Source organism: Sceloporus occidentalis, unplaced genomic scaffold, assembly GCF_023333645.1.
Source record: "Sceloporus occidentalis isolate IW3139 unplaced genomic scaffold, rSceOcc1.0.p SCAF_119, whole genome shotgun sequence".
In the NCBI taxonomy this organism is placed as follows: Eukaryota; Metazoa; Chordata; class Lepidosauria; order Squamata; family Phrynosomatidae; genus Sceloporus; species Sceloporus occidentalis.
This window is the reverse complement of record NW_028317099.1, coordinates 2,463,781-2,484,956: the sequence shown is the minus strand read 5'-3', so window position 1 is coordinate 2,484,956 and position 21,176 is coordinate 2,463,781. Positions and strand designations below refer to the sequence as shown.

Here is a 21,176-nt window from a genome sequence, read left to right as displayed (position 1 = left end):
GTAAAGGAGTTTTTTTCTCTTTCACCAGTCGGCCGTCCCCGAGCCCTGGAAGCACTCTCGCAGACCTGGGATTTCGATCTCGCATACGTTTTTCCTCCGCTTCCCCTTATCTCCAGAGTGGTCCGGAAAATTCGGGAAAACCCTCAAAAGTCATCCTGGTGGTTCCTTTCTGGCCTCGAAGAATCTGGTTCTCGGACCTTACCAGCTTGTCCATAGACAAGCCCATGCTTCTTCCTCAGGTGAAGGATATTCTCGTTCAAGGTCCTGTTCTCCACCCACATCCCTCCCGGTTCAACCTCTCAGCATGGCTTCTGAAAGGGAGATCCTGACCTCTAAAGGATTAGCTTCATCAGTGGTGAACACTATTCTCTCCAGCCGCAAAAATACTACGGCTGCTAAGTACCAGAAGGTTTGGGAAACGTTCATCACCTGGTGCAATGTGCACGAAGTATCCTCTCCATCCATCCGTGAGGTGCTGCATTTTTTTCAAGATGGCTTTGATAAAGGATTACAACCTGCTACTATCAAGGTCCAGATTTCGGCACTGAGCAACTTCTTGGACTCCAATCTGGCTTCCCATCCCTGGATCTCCAGATTTTCTAAGGGGATGTGTAGACTTCGCCCTAGGCTCCGTCGGTTCCTCCTTGGGACCTTAACCTCGTGTTGCACCAACTCACCACGTCTCCTTTTGAGCCTCTAGAGGATACCTCTCTAAAGCTGCTCACCTACAAGGTTGTCCTCCTAGTAGCCCTCACCTCCGCTAGGAGGGTGAGCGAGCTCCAGGCTCTCTCCAGAGTGGAACTTTTTCTCAGGATCCTGCCGGAGTGCATTATCCTTCGTTTGCCACCAGAGTTTCTCCCTAAAGTAGTCTCTCCTTTCCACTCGGATCAGGAGATCGTCCTACCTACTTTCTGTCCGGATCCCAAGAATCCCAAAGAGCTGGAACTCCACTCGCTAGACCTGCGGAGGTGTATCCTGTCTTATCTCTCACGTACGTCTGCCTGGAAGAAATCCAATTCGCTCTTTCTGTCCTTTGCGGGGACCCGCAAGGGCAGATCAGTATCCAGGGCATCCGTGGGCCGGTGGCTTAAGGACGCAATCTCTTTATGTTACATCTCCGCGGGAAGAGTACCTCCCTCCGGCCTGAAGGCACACTCGACCAGATCCGTTTTGACTTCCTGGGCTGAACTCTCCGGGGTGTCTCCGTCTCTCATTTGCAAGGCAGCAACCTGGAGGTCGATTCATACGTTCGTAAGGCACTACAGGCTGAATCTTCATCTCTCAGACGAGTCTCAATTTGGTCGTCGTGTCCTGCAGACTGGAATCCTTCCCTCCCCATCTTGCTAGTTCTTCTCATGTGCCACCTGGAATGGCAAGGAAAGAAAGAATTCTTACCTGGGAATTCCTTTTCCTTGTCCATTTCCAAGGTGGCACACTTTTTCTCCCACCCATTTAATTTACTTTTGTTTGGCTATTATTTGTCTGAGTCTTTCTTTTTAACCACACTGGGGAGGAAGGGGGAGGTCTCCTTTTTTTATAGTGTTTCCTGCCCTACCTGGTAGGCGGAGCCTTCTCTTCTCATGTGCCACCTTGGAAATGGACAAGGAAAAGGAATTCCCAGGTAAGAATTCTTTCTTTCCTTCACATATTTTTTTACCATTTTCACAGCAGTACATTGAGCCTGTCCATTAGTTTGTGGGTGTACATGCAACATCATTGGTTCTTTAGTCTGCCTGTGCGTATTAATTGCAGGTTGAACAGCGACTGACAAAGTCTCTGATCTCTTTTTGCAACATGCTCTGACCAACATGGTCACTGCCTGCCTATAGCATGTTAACATATCTCGTGTTATAGTGTTATATCTCTGATGTTAATCATTTTAGAGCGATGACCCTTTGTACGGTATACCATCCTGAATGCTGATTTCATCCCTCACAAGCAAGGATACCTCTTCCTTTAAGTCTAGCCAACCAGTTAGAACAGTGCTTGCAAACTTTCATCAATTGCTGTCTTATCTGGAGTAACCTCTTGCCTGAGACATTGAAATAGCCTGCATGATTAATTTGCAATATGTCATATAGCTCCTGTTAAACACTGCAAATTGTGTGTCACGTACACGCCCCATCAGGTGTGCTGCTTGCTGTTGTCGCCCTTCTGGGTGTGTCGCTGAAGGCTGTAATTCTATAGTGTGAGCAGCATGCTCTGAAGCTTTTGAGTGCACACAGAAATGCTTCTTGAAAATGGCCGTTAATGATTTATGGTTAGTTTTTTCCCCCAGCTATTGCAGTATATTGCAGCCACAGAGGTAGTGCTGAATATGTTGGCAGGCAAACACTATACTTTCATGTTGTGCACAGTTTTGGTCAGTGCCCTAGATGTCAATGCAAAAGGTTGACCTTTTTGCAGCAGACAACATCATTGTCCATTTTAATTCTGAAAGTTACATTAGTAATATTAATAGTAACAAAACAGTAACATCATGGTCCCGCAGTAAAGGCGTATATGTGACCAATCCTTGTCCAGAAGCTTTCTCAGGGGCTCACCTCTGACAGGTGTGGCAGAAATTTTTTGTTTTGTACCCTGTGGGACCGAGGCTGTTTTGACACTTTTGTGGTGCTTGTGTTCAGCTGTAATTTTCTCCTCACCCATTTAGTGTACCCACATAAGTTATATATTGTTTTTTTCAGGACAAGATGGGCTTTCTTCAGATACCATTATTTTGATCGTATCATCTTATTTACTATAAAAAAAAATAAAAAAACATGGTGAAAAATTGAAAAAAAAACACATTTTATGACTTTTATTTGAAAAATCTTTTACTCACCTAAAAAAGCAAGTAAAAAAACTAGCTAAATAGATTCTACTACTTGTCCTGAGTTTAGAAATACCCAATGTTTTTATGTTTTTTTGCTGTTTTTTGTAAGTTATAGGGCAATAAGTACAAGTAGCGTTTTATGATTTCCAAATCTTTTTTAACAAATCTGGTCAGTCTGCCTCCATCTCCTCTTTGGAACATCTTTGAAGCCGGTTAACTCAATTTAACCCATTCAAACCATATATTTTTGAAAACTAGACACCCCAGGGTATTCCAAATGCTGTTATTTTAACCCTTTCCATGCACCAATTATACAACTACACTTTGTCAAACTTTGTAATGGTAATTTTTTTTATTTTTTTCCCCACACAAATTGTACTTTAGTTATAGATATACAGGTGCTGGTATATGTCACTGTCAAACAACACCCCAATATGTGTTCAGCAACATCTCCTGAGTACAGCGATACCCCACATGCATGGGTTTGTCAGATTGTTTGGCTGGTAAAAGGCTACTTTTGGGGCATGCGTAATTCAGGTGGTCATTTGGTCATTGTGCCTCCCTCTCCTCTTTGGAATATCTTTGAAGCCGGTTAACTCAAATTAACCCATTCAAACCATATATTTTTGAAAACTAGACACCCCAGGGTATTCCAAATGCTGTTATTTTAACCCTTTCCATGCACCAATTATAGAACTACACTTTGTCAAACTTTGTAATAGTAATTTTTTATTTTTTTTTCACACAAATTGTACTTTAGTTATAGATATACAGGTCCTGGTATATGCCACTGTCAAACAACACCCCAATGTGTGTTCAGGAACATCTCCTGAGTACAGTGATACCCGACATGCATGGGTTTGTCGGGTTGTTTCAGATTTAAAATGCCACATTTGGGAAGTGCGCTTTTTTTCTCCATTTTGGTCAGTCTGTACCTATGCCCTATCTTTGAGCTAGGCCACTCCAATTTACCCCATCAGCCATTTTTTTTATATATTAGACACCCCTTGGGTATTTGAAGTGCTTTTTTTTAACTCTTTGTTGAGATTTTTGAGAAATTTTAGCACTTGCTCAAAATAATAAACTTTATTTTTTAATTTTATTTTATTTTTTTAATACTTTTTTTATATTTTTTTTACACATTTTTCTGGTACTGGATGGTTCATCTAGTGACATCACTGCATAATAATTTTTAAATGTTAGCACATTTTTTTTGTATTTTTTTTTCCATTTTTTATTTTTTTTTATTTTTTTTGAATATTTTACTAATCACATAGTGATTAGAAAGCTGGGCTCCATTGACTTGCATGGTTGAATGCAGTACCTGTATTCAACCAGCAAGTGGAGCCAGTTCTCTAGAGGGTCTGGAGACCCTCTAGCGAACTTTTTCGTCTTTATTGTTTTATTTCCCGGGCCGCCGCCATCTTGCTTGATGGCGAAGATCACCGGCAGCGGCGGCTGTGACCGCTCTCCGCCCACCCAGAGGTAAGTGTTTGGTGTCGCTGGATGCCTCCTGATCGAGGCATTCCAGCGACACCATTTAAGTTTAGGAGGCGATCGTTGATCGCCTCCTAAACGCTTTTAAAACGGGCGTCCGCCGCCATACAATGTATGGCGGCTGTTGACGCCTCCGGGAGGGGCCAGACATGGCCCCCGATGCCGATCTCGGCCTTGCTGAATGCCTCGACATCGAGGCATTACAGTAACGCCGTTTAAGCGAAGAAAGTGATCGTTGATCACTTTCTAAGCTTATTTTACTTTTTGACGGTTCAGGACCGTCAAAGGTCATTTAGTGACCTTCATGTCATGACGGTCCTGAACCGGCAAAGGTCGCGAAGGGGTTAAACAAAATCTTAATTTTGCTTGCAGCAATCCAAAAGGGCCAACTGCTTGCTCACATTCTGAGCTTCTACATCTGTATCCCCACAGCCAACCATGAGGATGTCATTGGCTATTGGTTGCATTCAACTGAGCATGGCTAATAGCGCATGCTGTTTACGTTGACACACCTCTTGGCTCCACAGACACTCTGAAAGACAATTTCAGCCATCTCTTCCTACCCCAGGGGATCCATAAAATTATCATATAACTGCTCTCATTATACAATTTACATTGTCAAAAAGCATCCCGTGCATCAACAAGTTTGAACATCCATGCTTTAAGTAGCTTGCACAAGATGTCCTGCAGTATCGGCATGATGTAGTGATATTGTTTCAGTGCCTGGTCCGAAAATGAGGGGTCAGTGCCATTACATCCTTTATCATGCCTCTTTACAAAAACTAGAGTTGTGCAAATTGACCAAAAAACGATTTGGACAAAATATTTGTGTGTTTGGTCTATTTGTTTTCAGCAAATTTTGTTTCCTGCCCTTTTCAGAGGGTTTTTGGATTTGGAGATTAAATTGTCACCCTCTCTCACACTCTCACTCACACTGTCTCCCAAAGTCACCCTATCTTCTTTGACAACTGCTTCAGTGTCTCCACTACTCCATCCCTTCTTTGCAGCTCCTCTTCTTGTACTCTTTCGTCTTCATCTTCTCCCAGTTCTCTGCTGCTCCTAGCTATCTCCTGCTTTGTCATAACCTCTCCCATTTACTTCCACAATTGGGTAGAGCCTCGGTAGATGTGTAAAAACCCTTCTCTGTCTGCGTTACTCTGGCCTGATGTAGTAGTTCCGCAACAGGATAGAGCGATAGCCCACAACGCAGGGACAGCCTCTCCCCCATTCCTCTAATACAATACTACACCAGGCTAAGATAATGCTACGGCAGGCCGGTATAAAATTTGTATGAATCGGAATGCACAAGTCTAATAATCACAATGTTGACTGGTGCAATATGTCCATCTGGAGAGACACTAACATCAAATCAGGATACCGGGGCAGAGCCAGGGAGGTAGAGTGTTACTTAAACTGACAGTACTACTGTGCATGTGCGCAATTCTGCACATGTGCAGCAGTATTGCGGTCCAAAATCCTGCTGTCCTGCCAACTTCTACACCAGTGGGAACGAGGTGGAGCTCGGTGGGACAGCAGGATAGAGTGGCAAAATCAGGACAGCTGTGAGGCATGGAGCTCCAATCCGCACTTATTTCCAACTCCTCAAGGAGAGGAATGCTATTGACAGTAGCCATAATGTAGGAAACTTAGGCCCTCCTGTCTAGACACTGAGCTCTCATGCTCATGCAGTCACCGTGTCCTGGTGTTTCTGTTGTTGCACACAAGTAGGTTTTATTCTGGTAATATGCCTACATATGAAACATGGTATCAGAAGACACTACAAGCTTTGAGTAAGGACCCATGTTAGAAACTAAGAACAAGATCACGACTAAAGGTAGAACAGAAAGTAGTGTGTACAGGGTTTGCAGTAAAACAGTAAGCCACAAGGTAACAATACTTTCTATGATAACTATAGAAAAGATCTCTGAGCAGACCTCAGTTATTGTATTGTGTACAGTACTTGAGACTCCACATCTAGAGGTATTGATATTCTAGAGAGTGTTCAGTAAAAGACTACTAAAATTGCAAGATAAAAATTAAGAAAACTAGAGGATTGTGACATTCAACAAAGTACAAACCAGCATGTGCCATCTCACCAACCTTTATCTTAAAGTAGAGCCGTAACCATCATAGCATTTAAGATAAATAAATAAACTTATTTGAACATCATACAGCATACAGTTTTTCTAATTGTTTTGGACATATATAGTGTTGGAACACCCCTGCTTTATGTATTTTACTGTGAAGAACATACTTAATAAGTGGTCTCTGGTTACATGCGTTATCCATGTCCTGAGTTTAAAAATACTCAATGTTTTTATGTTTTTTGCAAGTTATAGGACAATAAGTACATGTAGTGTTTTCCTATCTCAAAAACATTTTTTTCCAGATCTGGTCATTCTGCCCCATGTGCTATTTTGAACATCTTTGAAGCTGGCCAAAGCAATTTACCCCATGAAACCATAAATTTTTGAAAACTAGACACCCCAAGGTATTTTAAATGCTGGCATTTTAGTTAGTATTTTATTAAGACAGGAAATGATTTCCAAAGCATCAGTGACCACATGTATAGCACATTTGATGAGACATAGATACATCATTTGAAAATCCAGGGTAAGTAAACAATATTATTACAAGCATTGGAAATAGACGCAGCTCGCACAGCAACAATCGTGGAGCCAAGAGGTAAGAATGACATAGTCAGCGATTGCATGATACAGGGCAGTCATCAAGAAGCCAACAGGAGACAATATGCAATAAACACCATCACATAGCATGACATGAGCAATGGAAATCCACAGATGGGAAGGGGCCAAGAAAGTGTAAAGAGAGAGAGAAAGAGAGAGAGAGAGAAGAAGAGGAAAATTAAAAAAAAAAAGGGAGGGGGAAGCAATGCCTCTTATAGCCACGAGATAGTGGCACGAGGTGGTGTAAATTTTTCCAGCTAAGGGTCTCACGTGAGGTAAAATAGGTGCAATGTTTCGTGTAAGTAGGCTGTGTTCTTTTCCAACTTGATTATATCCCAGATTTTACCTTCAATGAAGAGATTATAGGAGCACCTAACTTCCAGACCTTGGCAACAGCAAAACGGACCACTGTACAGATTACAAAATTAAACGATGAGCCGGTTTGTTCAAAGTGTCCAATGGGTAATTTCTGCAGAGAAGGGCTGTCCAGGGTTTGGGCTGCAGGTGCTCACCAAGGGCCTCACTTAATTTGTCAAAAAACATAAGACCAAAGTGGCGTAATCTGAGGACATGTCCACCATATGTGTAGTGGAGTTCCTTAAATGCTGGGCATGCACTAATTCCTCTACCACCCTTTTTCACACAAATTGTACTTCAGGTATGAATTTATAGCTCCTGGTAAATGTCACTGTCAAACACCCCAATATGTGTTCAGCAACATCTCTTGAGTACACTGATACCACTCATGCATGGGATGTCTGGTTGTTTGGGGGCTAAAAGGTCACGTTTGGGAAGCGCGCTTTATTTTGTTCAGTTTGTGCCTATGCTCTATTTGTGACATCTTTGGACCCGGCCATTCCAATTTACCTGTCAGGAACCACAAACCAAATGGAGAGCGGAAATGCAGTGTAATCACCTTTATTGAATAAAGAGAAAATAAGACGTAGTGAGAAATCCAAGCCAGGGGTTCAAGAGCCAAATCAGGAAGTCAAACTAGCCAAGGTCAAACAGAGTCAGGGATGTAAGCAGGATTCAGGAGAGGAAATCAGCCAAGCCAGGAGCAATACACAGGAAACTGCAGGAACAATGGAGAATGCACTTGGAGAGTCTGAGACCAACACAAGGGCAATGAGAGACTGAAGTGTTGCTGTTTAAATAGCCAGACTATAGCAGAGAGGGTCTGACTGATCAGCAGGTAAACAGGGAGCAAATTTCATTAGCTGAGGTGTGACTGAGCGTGAGAAGCAAGAGGAGCGGGGGAATGGTGAAAATCCTGACATTACCCCATGAATACATTCATTTTTTTGTATACACCCTTGGGTATTTGAAATGCTAGTAGTTTAACTCTTTCCATGTCAGGATTCTTGGGAAGATACAGCACTACTTTTAGCACTTGCTCATAAAAATAAATATTTTGGTTTTAAATTTCATATATTAAGTATTTTATGACTTTTTTTTTTACATTTTGTTGGAACTGGAGGGTTCTGATGGTGACATCACTGCATAGTTATTTTAATCACATTGTAATTAGAAAGCTGAGCTCTATTGACTAGCGTGGTTGAATGCTACTGCATTCAACCACGCTAGTCAATAGAGCCCAGCTTTATGTTTATCTTGCTTGCTTATTTTATATGTTGTATGCAAGGCAAGGCTATGGGGACTAGCTTGCTGATCAGTGTGATCCATGGAGGGAATACCGGAGGGATGAAACATAGCATATTGGACTGAAGTTCTCCCAACAATTGGCAAGCACTGGTAGACAGCCACATCCAGTCACATGACATATGAGACTGAACTTGCTGTATGCTAGATCTGACCATGGCCCACTGTAGTTCCTTTTATTGTGAAGGGGGAGTGTCTAGGAGTAACAAAAGCTTAGCGACTAAGCAGTAGACCGTGCACATTTACAGAGCGGGGCTGGAAACAACATCTGTGTTTCAGGATAGCAAAAATCACTACGGCAAGCACTGGCTTGAGTGGTGTAAAGCACATTGCTACTATACTCTGGAGCAGTGGAAACATGTTTCCTAGATTAACAAATTGCACTTCACTTTCTGAAGGTCGGATCTGGGTTAGGGAGACGCCTACCTACTGGACTGCATAATGCCTTCTGTAAAGTTTGGTGGAGGAGAAATAATGATCTGTGGCTGTTTTTCAGGTTTGGGCTAGGCCCCTTAGTTCCAATGAAGGGTAAAGGGACCCCTGGACCAATAGGGATGGGGGTCATGACAGTTGACCCATGCACGAGGCTGCAGTCAGCGTGCCTACCATTGTTAGGTAGCGGCAACATTTTTGTAGTTATAAGGGTTGAATTGAGGGCAAGAGGGGACTCTTACCTCTTTCCCTTTGTCACCAGCGAGCATTCAGGCAAACATGGAACATTTCCCCATAATGAGCTTGGGGAGGCATGTTCTGTGGGGGGCTTATGGCACCCATAGGGCTAAGGCTCTTGGTTTGTTGTGGTAATTATGTGCCTGTTGGGCTTGACAGCTGGCAGGCTGTTCATAGGATGTGGGTATGTTAGTTGTACCACTGGCCTGGGGAATGTTTATATACACAAAAGTGTAATAAAGCTCTGGTCTTTATTCCACAGTAGTTTTGGTGTGGGGTGGTCTATGGAGCCTGTTATGCAGTCATATTAATATTATAGCATATAAAGACATTTTAGACAATTGTATGTTTCCTACTTCGGTGAACTGTGGCACCAGTTTGGGGTAGACGATTTCTTGTTCCAGCATGTTTTTGCCCCATACACAAAACAAGGTTTATAGAGACATGATTTGATGAGTTTGGTCTGGAGGAACTCGAGTGGCCTGCAAACAACATCATTGCCTGACTTCAAAAATGCTCCCTTGGCTGAATGGGCAAGCCTTCCTTAGATGAGTGGAGGTTGTTATAGCTGCAAAAAGAAGACAACTTTGTATTAATGCCTATGGTTTTTGGAGTGGGATGTTTATTAAGCTAATATAGGTGTGATGGTCAGGTGTCCACATGCTTTTGTTCATATAGCGTATATATAATAAATTTGTATGGGTACACTAACTGAGAAAGAGGGAAATTACAGTTAAACAGTGACATGGTAAAAACATGAAACATGTCCTGTGGTGTAAAATAGGCCTGGTCCTGAACAACTAAAGTGCCTGTTTAAACATACTTACTTTTCCAATGAATTTCTCAGTTTAACTAGACATTGTAAAATGTTACCAACTGCATTAGTGATATCAGTTCAACATGAAATCAAACAGGTTGATCAAGGCTGGTCTAAAAGGACATGCTCCTTTTAAGGTAAGGGTTAACTAAACTAGACTTGACTGAGGTTAACTAGCCTCGCATTCGAATGCTTACAATATGCAAATTTTGTCTGTCAGTTTGAAAACGTGTGGTTATACATAAAAAAACATGTGCTTGAGTGTTTTTATGTAATAACAGTAGTAAATGTACAGTATGTGTGAAGGTAAGCTGGCATTGCTTTTGTTTTCCAGATGGATATACAACAGATGACATTGAGTTTTTCTGGCAGGGAGGGGAGGAAGTGGCTGTTACTGGAGTGTCTGCTCTGGAGCTCCCCCAGTTTGCGATCATTGAGACCAGACTGGTGACTAAGAAAGTCGTATTTACTACTGGTAAGCAACATCAAGAGTGTAACCCCATGAGGGCGCATGGGCATGCGTTTATGCACAATTAAACTTTTTGATTATTTCCTATTTACAGAATATTGTTACATATATATTGAAAGTTTTTGTTAAAAACAAATTAAGACTGATTACATAGTTTGTTCAAAACTCGACTTATCAATGTGTATCAAAATCACAAAAACATCAAACCATACAGAAGAGTTTACAATCTTAGATAAATGTTACAGTAGTCAAATAGAGATATCTAACAAGGAAATGAGTTGAGGTTATATTGCTTCCCAAGGTAAGATCAATTCAATTTAGAAATATCATGCCAATAATTAGCTAAATATTGTAAGCTATTCTTAATCAACATGGGTCAGCACTAGTGTTATATCTATGTATGAAAATGAGAAAAAAGTTATGAGACATAGAATTTGCCTCTGCAGGATCCTACCCTCGTCTATCATTGAGTTTCCGAATTAAGAGAAACATAGGATATTTTATCCTCCAGACATACATGCCATCCGTCTTAATCACAATCTTGTCTTGGGTTTCCTTTTGGATCAACTATGATGCATCAGCAGCAAGAGTAGCACTGGGTAAGTGTTGTTCTAGGTCTACATACGATGGTTGTATGGACATGTTAACTCACTGGCCACTTTATTAGGTACACCTGTTCAATTGCATGTTAACACAAATAGCTAACCAGCCAATCACATGGGAGCAACTCAATGCATTTAGACGTGGTAAAGACAACTTGCTGAAGTTCAAACCGACCATCAGAATGGGAAAGAAAGGGGATTTAAGTGACTTTGAACGCGACATGGTTGTTGGTGCCAGACGGGATGGTCTGAGTATTTCAGAAACTGCTGATCTACTGAGATTTTCATGCACAACCATCTCTAAATATCCAGTGAGCAGCAGTTGTGTGAACAAAAATGCCTTGTTGATGTCAGAGGTCAGAGGAGAATCGACATACTAATTTGAGATGACAGAAAGGCAACCGTAACTCAAATAACCACTGATTTATAACCAACGTGTGCAGAATACCATCTCTGAACGCACAACACATCCAACCTTGAAGCATATGGGCTACAGGAGCAAAAGGCCACACCGGGTGTCATTCCTGTCATCTAAGAACTGGAAACTGAGACTACAATTCACAGAAAGACTAGAAGAACGTTATCTGTTCTGATGACTCTTGATTCCAGTTGTGACATTCAGATGGCAGGGTCAGGCTTTGGCGTAAACAACATGAAAGCATGGATCCACCCTGCCTTGTGTCGACGGTTCAGGCTGGTGGTGGTATAATGGTGTGGGGGACATTTTCTTGGCACACTTTGGGCCCCTTAGTACCAACTGAGTATTGTTGCTGACCATGTCCATCCCTTTATGACCACAGTGTACCCATCTTCTGATGGCTACCTCTAGCAGCATAATGCACCATGTCACAAAGCTCACATCATCTCAAACTGGTTCTTTAACATGACAGTGAGTTCACAGTCACCAGATGTGCAGCCGACAAATCTGCAGCAACTGCGTGATGCTTTCATGTACATATGGACCAAAATCTCTGAGGAATGTTTCCAGCACTTTCTAGAAAGTATGCCACTAACAATAAGGGCAGTACTGAAGGCAAAAGGGGGTCCACCTAGCAAGGTGTACCTAATAAAGTGCCCAGTGAGTGTGTGTGTATGTATGTATATATATATATATATATATATATATATATATAAAGCAAAATTTTATTAAATAATAATGCTATTGAGAGGGCAGAAGTTATAATTTTTTTTTTATGTATTTCAGGTGTGACAACAGTGCTTACTATGACAACAATAAATACTCACCTAAGAGAGACACTGCCCAAGATTCCATACGTTAAGGCCATTGATGTTTATTTGATGGGATGCTTCGTCTTTGTATTCTTAGCTCTTTTGGAATATGCTTTTGTTAATTATGTTTTTTTTGGACGTGGCCCCCAACAACAGAAAAAGCTTAATGAGAGGACAAACAAAGCAAATAATGAGCGCCACCGTTATGAAGAAAGGAGGGTAAGAGAACAGGTGAGATGCGTACTAAAAATGTAAAGTATTTTACACCAAAGATAACAGTGGCCTAACTACAGGGGTCACAACTGCAACTAGGGGCACTGTGGGAACCCTGCATCCGAGCAGGTCGGAAGGGCCATTTGTAAAAAAGTATTTTTTTAAAAACAGGAGATGATTTCCATTTGATGAAACGTAGATACAATTGAAAAGAAAAAATAAATAAATAAAAGGGATAAGGAGTAGCAATGCCTCCAGGCCATAGCCAGCGGAACAGGGAGTATCCTCCGGTGGTTGGACGCTTCAGATCCACGAAATGGCAGCACGTGACGTGGCAAACTTCTCGAGCCAAGGTGCCCAGGTGAGGAGGAAAAGATGTGATGTATGATGTAGGTACGCCGTGATTTTATCCATTTCTAGCATTTTCCATATTTTAGCTTCAATGTCAGAAATTGAGGGAGTACCCGACTTCCAGACCCTGGAAATAGCAAGGCGGATCGATGTACAGACTCGAAAGATGAGACGGTGAGCTGGTTTGGGTAAGATTTTCCAACGGGTAACATCTGCAAAGAAGAGCCGTCCAGGGTTCCGGCAGCAGGGGCTCCCCGAGCGCTTCACTCAACATATGAAAGAAATGGGACCAGATCGGCGTGAGCTTGGGACATGTCCACCAGATGTGCAATGGGGTCCCTTCTTCATTGCAGCCTCTAAAGCAGAGAGGAGAGTGCGTAGGGAACATATGGTGTAGTCGCGAGGGTGTAAGGTGCCAGCGGGACAGTACTTTAAAGCAGTTCTCCTGCACGAGGGTGCAGGCAGTGACCTTCCAGATGTTCTCATATGTCTCCCCCCATTCAGAGGATTCAAAGGTTTGACCCAGGTCGGCCTCCCATCTCCGTTCAAAGGATGGCGGTGTTGAAAATTGAGTCCCCAGAATATGGTTATATAGTTGGGAAATCGCGCTGCTGGGTTTGTGAGATTGGTGGCTCACTTGTTCGTAAAATGTGGGTACGTGTTCAGGATGGCATTTGAGAAATAGAAGGAGAAAATGGGAGAGTTTATGGTATCGAAAGATTTCTGTAGCAGGAATCTCATGAAAGGACAACAACTGTTGGAAGGAGTAAGGTCGATTGTTCAGGAGTAGGTCTCCCACTTTGACAAGTCCCTTGGCGACCAACCACTGGAACGGACGAACTCGGAGGCCAGCGGGGAAGTCCCGATTCTGAAATACTGGCGTCATCCTGGATCTGTAATCTGTGAGTCGATACTTGAGACAAACTTGGTACCATAAGGTGAGCGAGTGAAGGAGGGTGAGACTGTCAGAGAGTTTGGATTTGTCTAGAGTGACACATAAGCCAAGCCAGATATCTGATTTCATTTGGACCCAACGTGCAGGGGAAGGGCTCACAGAAAGTGATAAAAGCATTGCCAACTGAGCTGCAACATAATATTCATAAAGGAGGGGGGTAGACAACCCTCCGGCCCTCTTAGGCCTGTAAAGGGTGGATTTAGTGAACCGGCTTCTTCAACCCTGCCAAACTTCTCAATTGCCCCTTGGAGGGCAATGGCTTATGTGCACCTTGGACCAGATATCTGTTTCATTTGGACCCAACGTGCAGGGGAAGGGCTCACAGAAAGTGATAAAAGCATTGCCAACTGAGCTGCAACATAATATTCATAAAGGAGGGGGGTAGACAACCCTCCGGCCCTCTTAGGCCTGTAAAGGGTGGATTTAGTGAACCGGCTTTTTCAACCCTGCCAAACTTCTCAATTGCCCCTTGGAGGGCAATGGCTTATGTGCACCTTGGACCAGATATCTGATTTCATTTGGACCCAACGTGCAGTGGAAGGGCTCACAGAAAGTGATAAAAGCATTGCCAACTGAGCTGCAACATAATATTCATAAAGGAGGGGGGTAGACAACCCTCCGGCCCTCTTAGGCCTGTAAAGGGTGGATTTAGTGAACCGGCTTCTTCAACCCTGCCAAACTTCTCAATTGCCCCTTGGAGGCTGGTGATGTCCTTCCGTTGAATCGGTAAGGAGACGGAGCGGAAGAGGTATACCAGTTTAGGCAATAATGTCATTTTCACCTCATAAATTCTCCCCAGAAAGGATAAGGTGTAGGAGGACCATGTTAACAAATCGCGTTTTAGGTTCAGGATTAATTGCGGATAGTTAGCTGCATACATCTGTTGATGGGAGGGAGTGATTTTAATGCCCAGAGATCGTAGAAATAGAGGCTGCCACTTAAAGTCAAAGTTAAGGGAGAGGAGTTTTACCATAGGATAGGGAAGGCTTACATTCACAGCTTCACATTTGTCTGAGTTAATCTTATAGCCTGAGAGCTTCCTGAACTGCCCCAACAAATGGTACAAGTTAGGTAGGGACGTGAGGGGGGACGTCAGGGAGATCAGAACTTCGTCTGCAAACAAACTAAGCTTATAATCATGGCCACCAATTGTAAGGCCCCTGATATCAGTATGCAGACAGTTTGAGCTAAGGGTTCAATGGCCAACGCGAACAGTAAAGGTGACAGGGGACATCCCTGGCGGGTCCCACCCTTCATTGCAAAAGGCCTGGAGCGGAACGTGCCTATATCTACCACATCTTAAGGAAGTGTATATAGGGCTTGCGCATCTCAAAAAGGCTCCGGAAAAGCCAAAAGCCTGCATAGTGGACCACAAATACCCCCAATCCACTTGGTCGAAGGCCTTCTCATCATTCAGGGAGAGAAGCTTCATCAGCATACTGGTCCTCCGACACGAGTGGAGCTGGTTCAGAGTGCACCGGATATTTTCCGGGGCCTCCCTACCCGGGATGAAGCCCACCTGGGATCGACCAAGGCAGACCTCATTTAGACGAAGGGCAAGAACCTTAGCAAATAGTTTTAAATCTATGTTAATGAGGGAAATGTGTCTATAGCTGGTACAAAGAGATCAGTCCTTAGAAGGACTGCGAAGACATGCGGCAAAAGACTTGTAAAATTTAGCAGTGAAGCCATCGAGGCCCAGGGCCTCCTCAAAAAACTTTTGCTTGGTGTGAAGAACAAATTCAGTTGACCCATGGTTGCGACAATTTCACGGAGAAGACGGTGATCACCAAACCGCTTATGGTCTGTTTGCAATTCAGACAGTGTGGTAGTAAGGTCTTGAATTTGTGATAGAAGTTGCTTCCATTTAGCAGAGGCCAGGGCTATGAATTGGCCTTGAAGGACCGCCCTATGTGCATCCCAGGTGGTACCCAGGGTAACCTCTGGAGTCAAATTCTCGGCTAAGTAGTCAGTGAGAGATTGAGTTATGGTCCCTCTGACTTCAGGATCGAAGAGCAGAGAGTCATTGAGTCGCCAGAAGGGTCGCAGGTTAGGAGGCCGAAGATCCGCTAGCGATATCTCCACCATCGCGTGATCTGACCACGAAATCTCATGGAATTTAGAGCCGAGAAGCGAGGGGAGGAGACGCTGATTACGAAAGAAATAGTCCAGTCTGGAGTACATCGTATGAGGGTGTGAGTAAAATTAATAATCCCGAGCCATGGGGTGAAGAAGTCTCCAGGCATCAAATAATCCAAGAGATTTAACAAAGGCTTGCAAAGGTTTAGAAAGGAGTCTCGGGCAGGTTGGAGCCGACGAAAGAGTTCTGTCCATGTAAGGATCCATAACTGAGTTAAAATCCCCTCCAAGAACAAGGCCTCCTTGCAGAGTCATGAGGAGCGATTGTGCGTGCTTATCAAAGAACGTAGAGTTCAGGGGGCTAGGAGCATATACGTTTACTATCATTACTGGTTGGTCGTTGAGCAGTCTGCCATCTGGGTCCGAACATGATTGAAGGATGCAGAAAGGGAGCTGTCTATGTATGAGAATGGATACACCATTATACTTGTCTGGGGCCAGGGAATGAAAGTGCATGGGATATCGTGAGTCCAGAAGAGAGTCTCCTGGAGAAGAACAATATCAGCATTTGATCTATTATAGTGTCTTATCGCCATTCGTCGTTTCTACAGGGAAAGCAGCCCCTTCACATTATGGGATATTATCTTCAGCCACTTTTCAGAGGACTGGACATGGAGGCAGAGAGAAGAAAGAGAAAAAAAGGGGGGGAGGGAGAACGGGAAAAAAAAGAGAAAGAACATGCCCATCAAGAATGGGAGTTGGGCAAGAAGATATAGTGTATGTGGAGAACAAAAATAAATAAATACATTTGTGTGTTAATGCATTTCGGTGCCATAGCCCTCTAGTGAGGGTAAACGCCCATATAGGGAGACAACCTCCTCATAGGCTGAAATAAGTGCAAAACATATTGTACATGTAGTTTATACATGGATCCCTTGAAAGTAATTGCCCGCTGTACAAAACAGCCTGTTTCGTCCTTCATGGGACTCGTCAGCATGAGGTTGTGATATTTCTTAGCTACCCCAAGCCAGTAGGCTTGGGGTAGTTAAGAAATATCATTACATACACTAGAGAAAAGAAAAAAAAACTTTGGTGTGTGAAGGTGTTTGTGCCAGTGCGGTTTGAACTACAGCCCCCTAAAGCCAATAAATGAGGTGAACCCGTATTGAAACAAAATTGGCTGCAGCACAATCATATAAATGCTTCAAAGATACATCAAGAATGGTACAAATATATGAACATATGCCTAGAGATATCTCAGACACATGAGAGCCTGCAACCACCTCATTAGAACCGTGGCCCCCCATGCAAGGGTGGAGGTATCAGAGGCATTGGGCACATGGCACTATGTTATGTGTGAGAAAAAAAGAAAAAAAAAGGCTTGGCTGTTCGCTTACTTGGGAAATATATGTATGCTCAGAGAGTGAAATATGGCCCAAACCCCCCAGTAAACAAAAAACATAGCGGGGGCAGACATGGTGGGAGCACACGAAAACTAAGTCCACCTAGAAAAATAATAAAAAAAATGCAAAATAAAACGATGCGATCACTTAGCTGTCCGCCATGTGGGGATCGGGGATGGCCACGAACTTAGTTCGGCGTACTCCCCAAGATGCGCCACCGAAGCAGCGAGGAACTCTTGCCCCTGTCCTGGGCACCTTAGGGGTGTACTCACTTTTGTTGCCAAGGTTTAAACATTAATGGCTGTGTGTTGAGTTATTTTGAGGGGACAGTACATTTACACTGTTATACACTCACTACTTTACATTGTAGCGGAGTGTTATTTCTTCAGTGTTGTCCCATATAAAGATATAATAAAATATTTACAAAAATGTGAGGGGTGTACTCACTTTTGTGAGATACTGTATTCACAAACATTAAGCATAAACTTCAGCATAACACCCATCACTCTCACACACTTACTAATCCACTCTCCCTGAATATTTTCCTACCTTTCCTCTGTCACTGTCACTTTTCCTCCTCCTCTTCGTACTTCCTCTTCTTCTTCTTCTGTGTCCTGTCCTTCCGGTGCAGTGAGAGTGGAAGACGGTGGGCGTGGCTTCAGTGTTGTGCGCCGGGATTTGACATCATGTCCCGATGCACAGCCACAGTTGCCACGTGCATCGTTTTTGGAGGCGTGCCGGCACGCCTCAGTGAGCGGCACCCCGGACAGACCGCCCCCCGCCAGGTACGCTACCGGCAGCATTCAATCCCGCTCGCAGCCCCTTAGTTTTCCACTGGGTACGTCCTGACCTTCTTGACCATGACAGGGAGACTCTGTTGTCCATGCTATAGTATAGTGTTCTAATTTTTTTGGAATCTTTTGGTTGTAGGTTAAAAAAAAGTAGATGTCAAATGTGTCTGTAACATTCTTTACATTTTTCCTTAGGTGGATCCATATGGGAATATCCTCCTCAGCACTCTTGATATGAGCAGTGAATTGATGTCAGCTGAAATGGGCAGCAGTATTGGTGACTCCCGGAACTCTGTCCTGTCATTTGACTCCTCTGGGATTCAGTTCCGTAAGCAGCTAACCTCCAGGGGTGATTTTGGCCACACTCCTCTGGAGCGCCACGTGCCCCTAACAGGCACACGTGGACGTACTAACTGCCGTCTGCGGCGACGTTCCTCTAAGTTAAAGCTTAAAATTCCAGATCTGACAGATGTCAGCACCATTGACAAATGGTCCAGGATAATTTTTCCCATCACTTTTGGATTTTTTAACCTGGTTTACTGGATGTACTATGTCAACTGAGACATTTTATTGCCCCTCCTCCTACCCAGAGCTGCACATTCCTTCCCTTGCCACAGGACACAAGCTTCACTGGAGTCCTAATCCCTCCTGCTACATCATTTCAATTTTGGGCAGGAGGGAGAAGCATTCTCTCTGTAGTAAAAATATGGGGCAGGGCAACTGCACTTTTTTGTCATTTTTTTCACCAACTTCCTTTTTCTCATGCTACTGTTTGGATGTTATGGGACAATCTAGATGCTGAATTGAAAATACATCTTTATAAAGACTTCATGATTAGGATGATAAACTCAAGTCCATGTAACAAATCATTTTTTAAGAAAAATATATAGGTAGATGTACAAAGTTAGGTTGGGGAATAAAAAAGCAAGCAGAGGAAGTTTTTATAAATACAGTTTCAAACTTTACACTTTGTGCTAAAAGGACTTCAGAGATATTTGTATCAATGTCAAGTATTCTGTCCAGATCAAAGACCTATATAGCAGAACATCTCTTCAACATAATGTATGAGTATTTAATTACTTTGGAAGAACTTGAGTATTTGACAAAAAGGTTAACCACAAACACTTAAGAAAACTGGATTTGTTTAAAAACCGTGTCCAACTACATCTACAGTTTTAAACAGAAATAAGTGCCAAATATAAACAAAGCTTGAATATAGGCAGATTCAGGAACACAAGAGTTGCAAAACTGTAAACAAATATAAGATGCCATGTCTTAAATGCAACCTAAACCAAGTACAACATTAAAAAAAACAAAGGTTTTCTGAAACCAAAATAAAAACGTGAATTAGAATGTATTCTGCTTTAGAACAAACCATGTGCCAAATGCCATATAAATGATGCTTGTTACAATGGATTTAATGTGTTTAAAGGCTTGACACTATATTGAGAAACTGAAAGATTCAGAAAATAAACACATTCGCTTATGGTTATATTGTAAAAAAATATTTACAATACATGATTATAGCTGACAATATTAAACTTAAGCTTGATTGATACTGGCAGCATCAAAATACACAACCAAATATAATTCAGATTATAGAACATAAAATATAGAGGACTTATTGGAAATATTTCTTTACAAATTCACAGCAAAACTGGAGCTGAAGCAAACAAATAATTAGATCAAAAACTAGCTTATTCATTTTTTGTCATTAAACAAAGTGCCAAGTTACAGGAAAAAACTGCCTCAGGGACATGAGCGGTGCCATATCTACAACAATAGGAATTGCAGAAATCTGATTTAAAATTGGATGGCAGCAATCATAGGGGAAAAAAACAAAATATATTAAATCCCAATATACATAATTCAAGAACACATTTATACAAATCAGAGACTAAAACAATATGAGAGGCAACACCTTTATAGTATCTTTGTTATTAAACCATAGTGTTTAAAATACATACCATGTGATGTTTCCATTGTTAGTCCTTGTAGAAAACATTTAATTGTGAACACACTCATTATGTTGTCATTGTGGTATTATCTAGTGATAATTGAAACATGACCTTTAGGTATATAACTGTCGAAATCACTTTATCATAATGAATAACTATTTAAAATATAATTATAAGATTTTTTTTATTTCCTTAAATTGTCTTTTAGACTGGTTACATAGATGAACTTGATGAACTATGAGGCATATTTATCATAAGTGCTACAATTCAAAAACAACATTTCAAAAGAAGGTTTTTAAATGTTGCTAAAATTTAATTTTATGGAATACACAAAAAACATACCAAGGACCATTATTAGTGAGCTAGCTGACTCTTTCTAAAGGTAAACTTTCAATTATGGTCCTGTATACAATGTGGGTGTTCAGCTAATATGTCAGATAAATAATAGAGTGGAATATGAATGAATCAACCACCAGACCTTAACAATGAGCCCATTCATCTCAACACATTGAGTAGAAGTAAAGTACAAATGCTGTCAGGCCATACATATGTTCAAACTCAATTACTATCTAAAGCTTCTGTCTAAACATCTTATCTTCTATTTAAAACATTTATGTTGCAATTGCATAGTTAACTTTGGAGCAAGCTGTAACAAATAGGAGTACTTATTTACATTGAAACACTCAGGAAAATGACACATTTTGATTAACCAATTACATAAAATATAGATGTAGAGATATGATAATATGTAAAAATAACTTGATCATTTTAATTATGCAAATTAGCTATAGAATACAAATTATATATTTTGTAGGGACTTGTTCTATTCAGTATATTGTTCATAATACAGCTTTACAAGGTAATACTGCCCTTATGTGTCGACCAACAAGCAAGCGTGTAAAATATTAGGTTTCCCCTATTCCATGTTTTGGCTTTGCAATGTAAGAAAAACACAATAAAAATGTTAAAATGTTTCCA

The 21,176-nt window shown here is 42.0% G+C and overlaps 1 protein-coding gene across 2 annotated transcripts in view; it reads left to right on the top strand.

Annotated features, from left to right (window-relative positions):
- LOC149282332 (gamma-aminobutyric acid receptor subunit beta-4-like) overlaps positions 1–18,801 on the top strand; it is a 168,492-nt gene extending 149,691 nt beyond the window's left edge. For both annotated transcript variants that reach the window (XM_089498346.1, XM_089498347.1), the window contains 4 exons: positions 10,482–10,622; positions 11,063–11,215; positions 12,423–12,667; positions 18,436–18,801. In XM_089498346.1, the coding sequence (XP_089354472.1) occupies positions 10,482–10,622; positions 11,063–11,215; positions 12,423–12,667; positions 18,436–18,801 (905 nt within the window). The remainder of the gene's footprint in view (positions 1–10,481; positions 10,623–11,062; positions 11,216–12,422; positions 12,668–18,435) is intronic.
- The last annotated feature ends 2,375 nt before the right edge of the window (positions 18,802–21,176 follow it).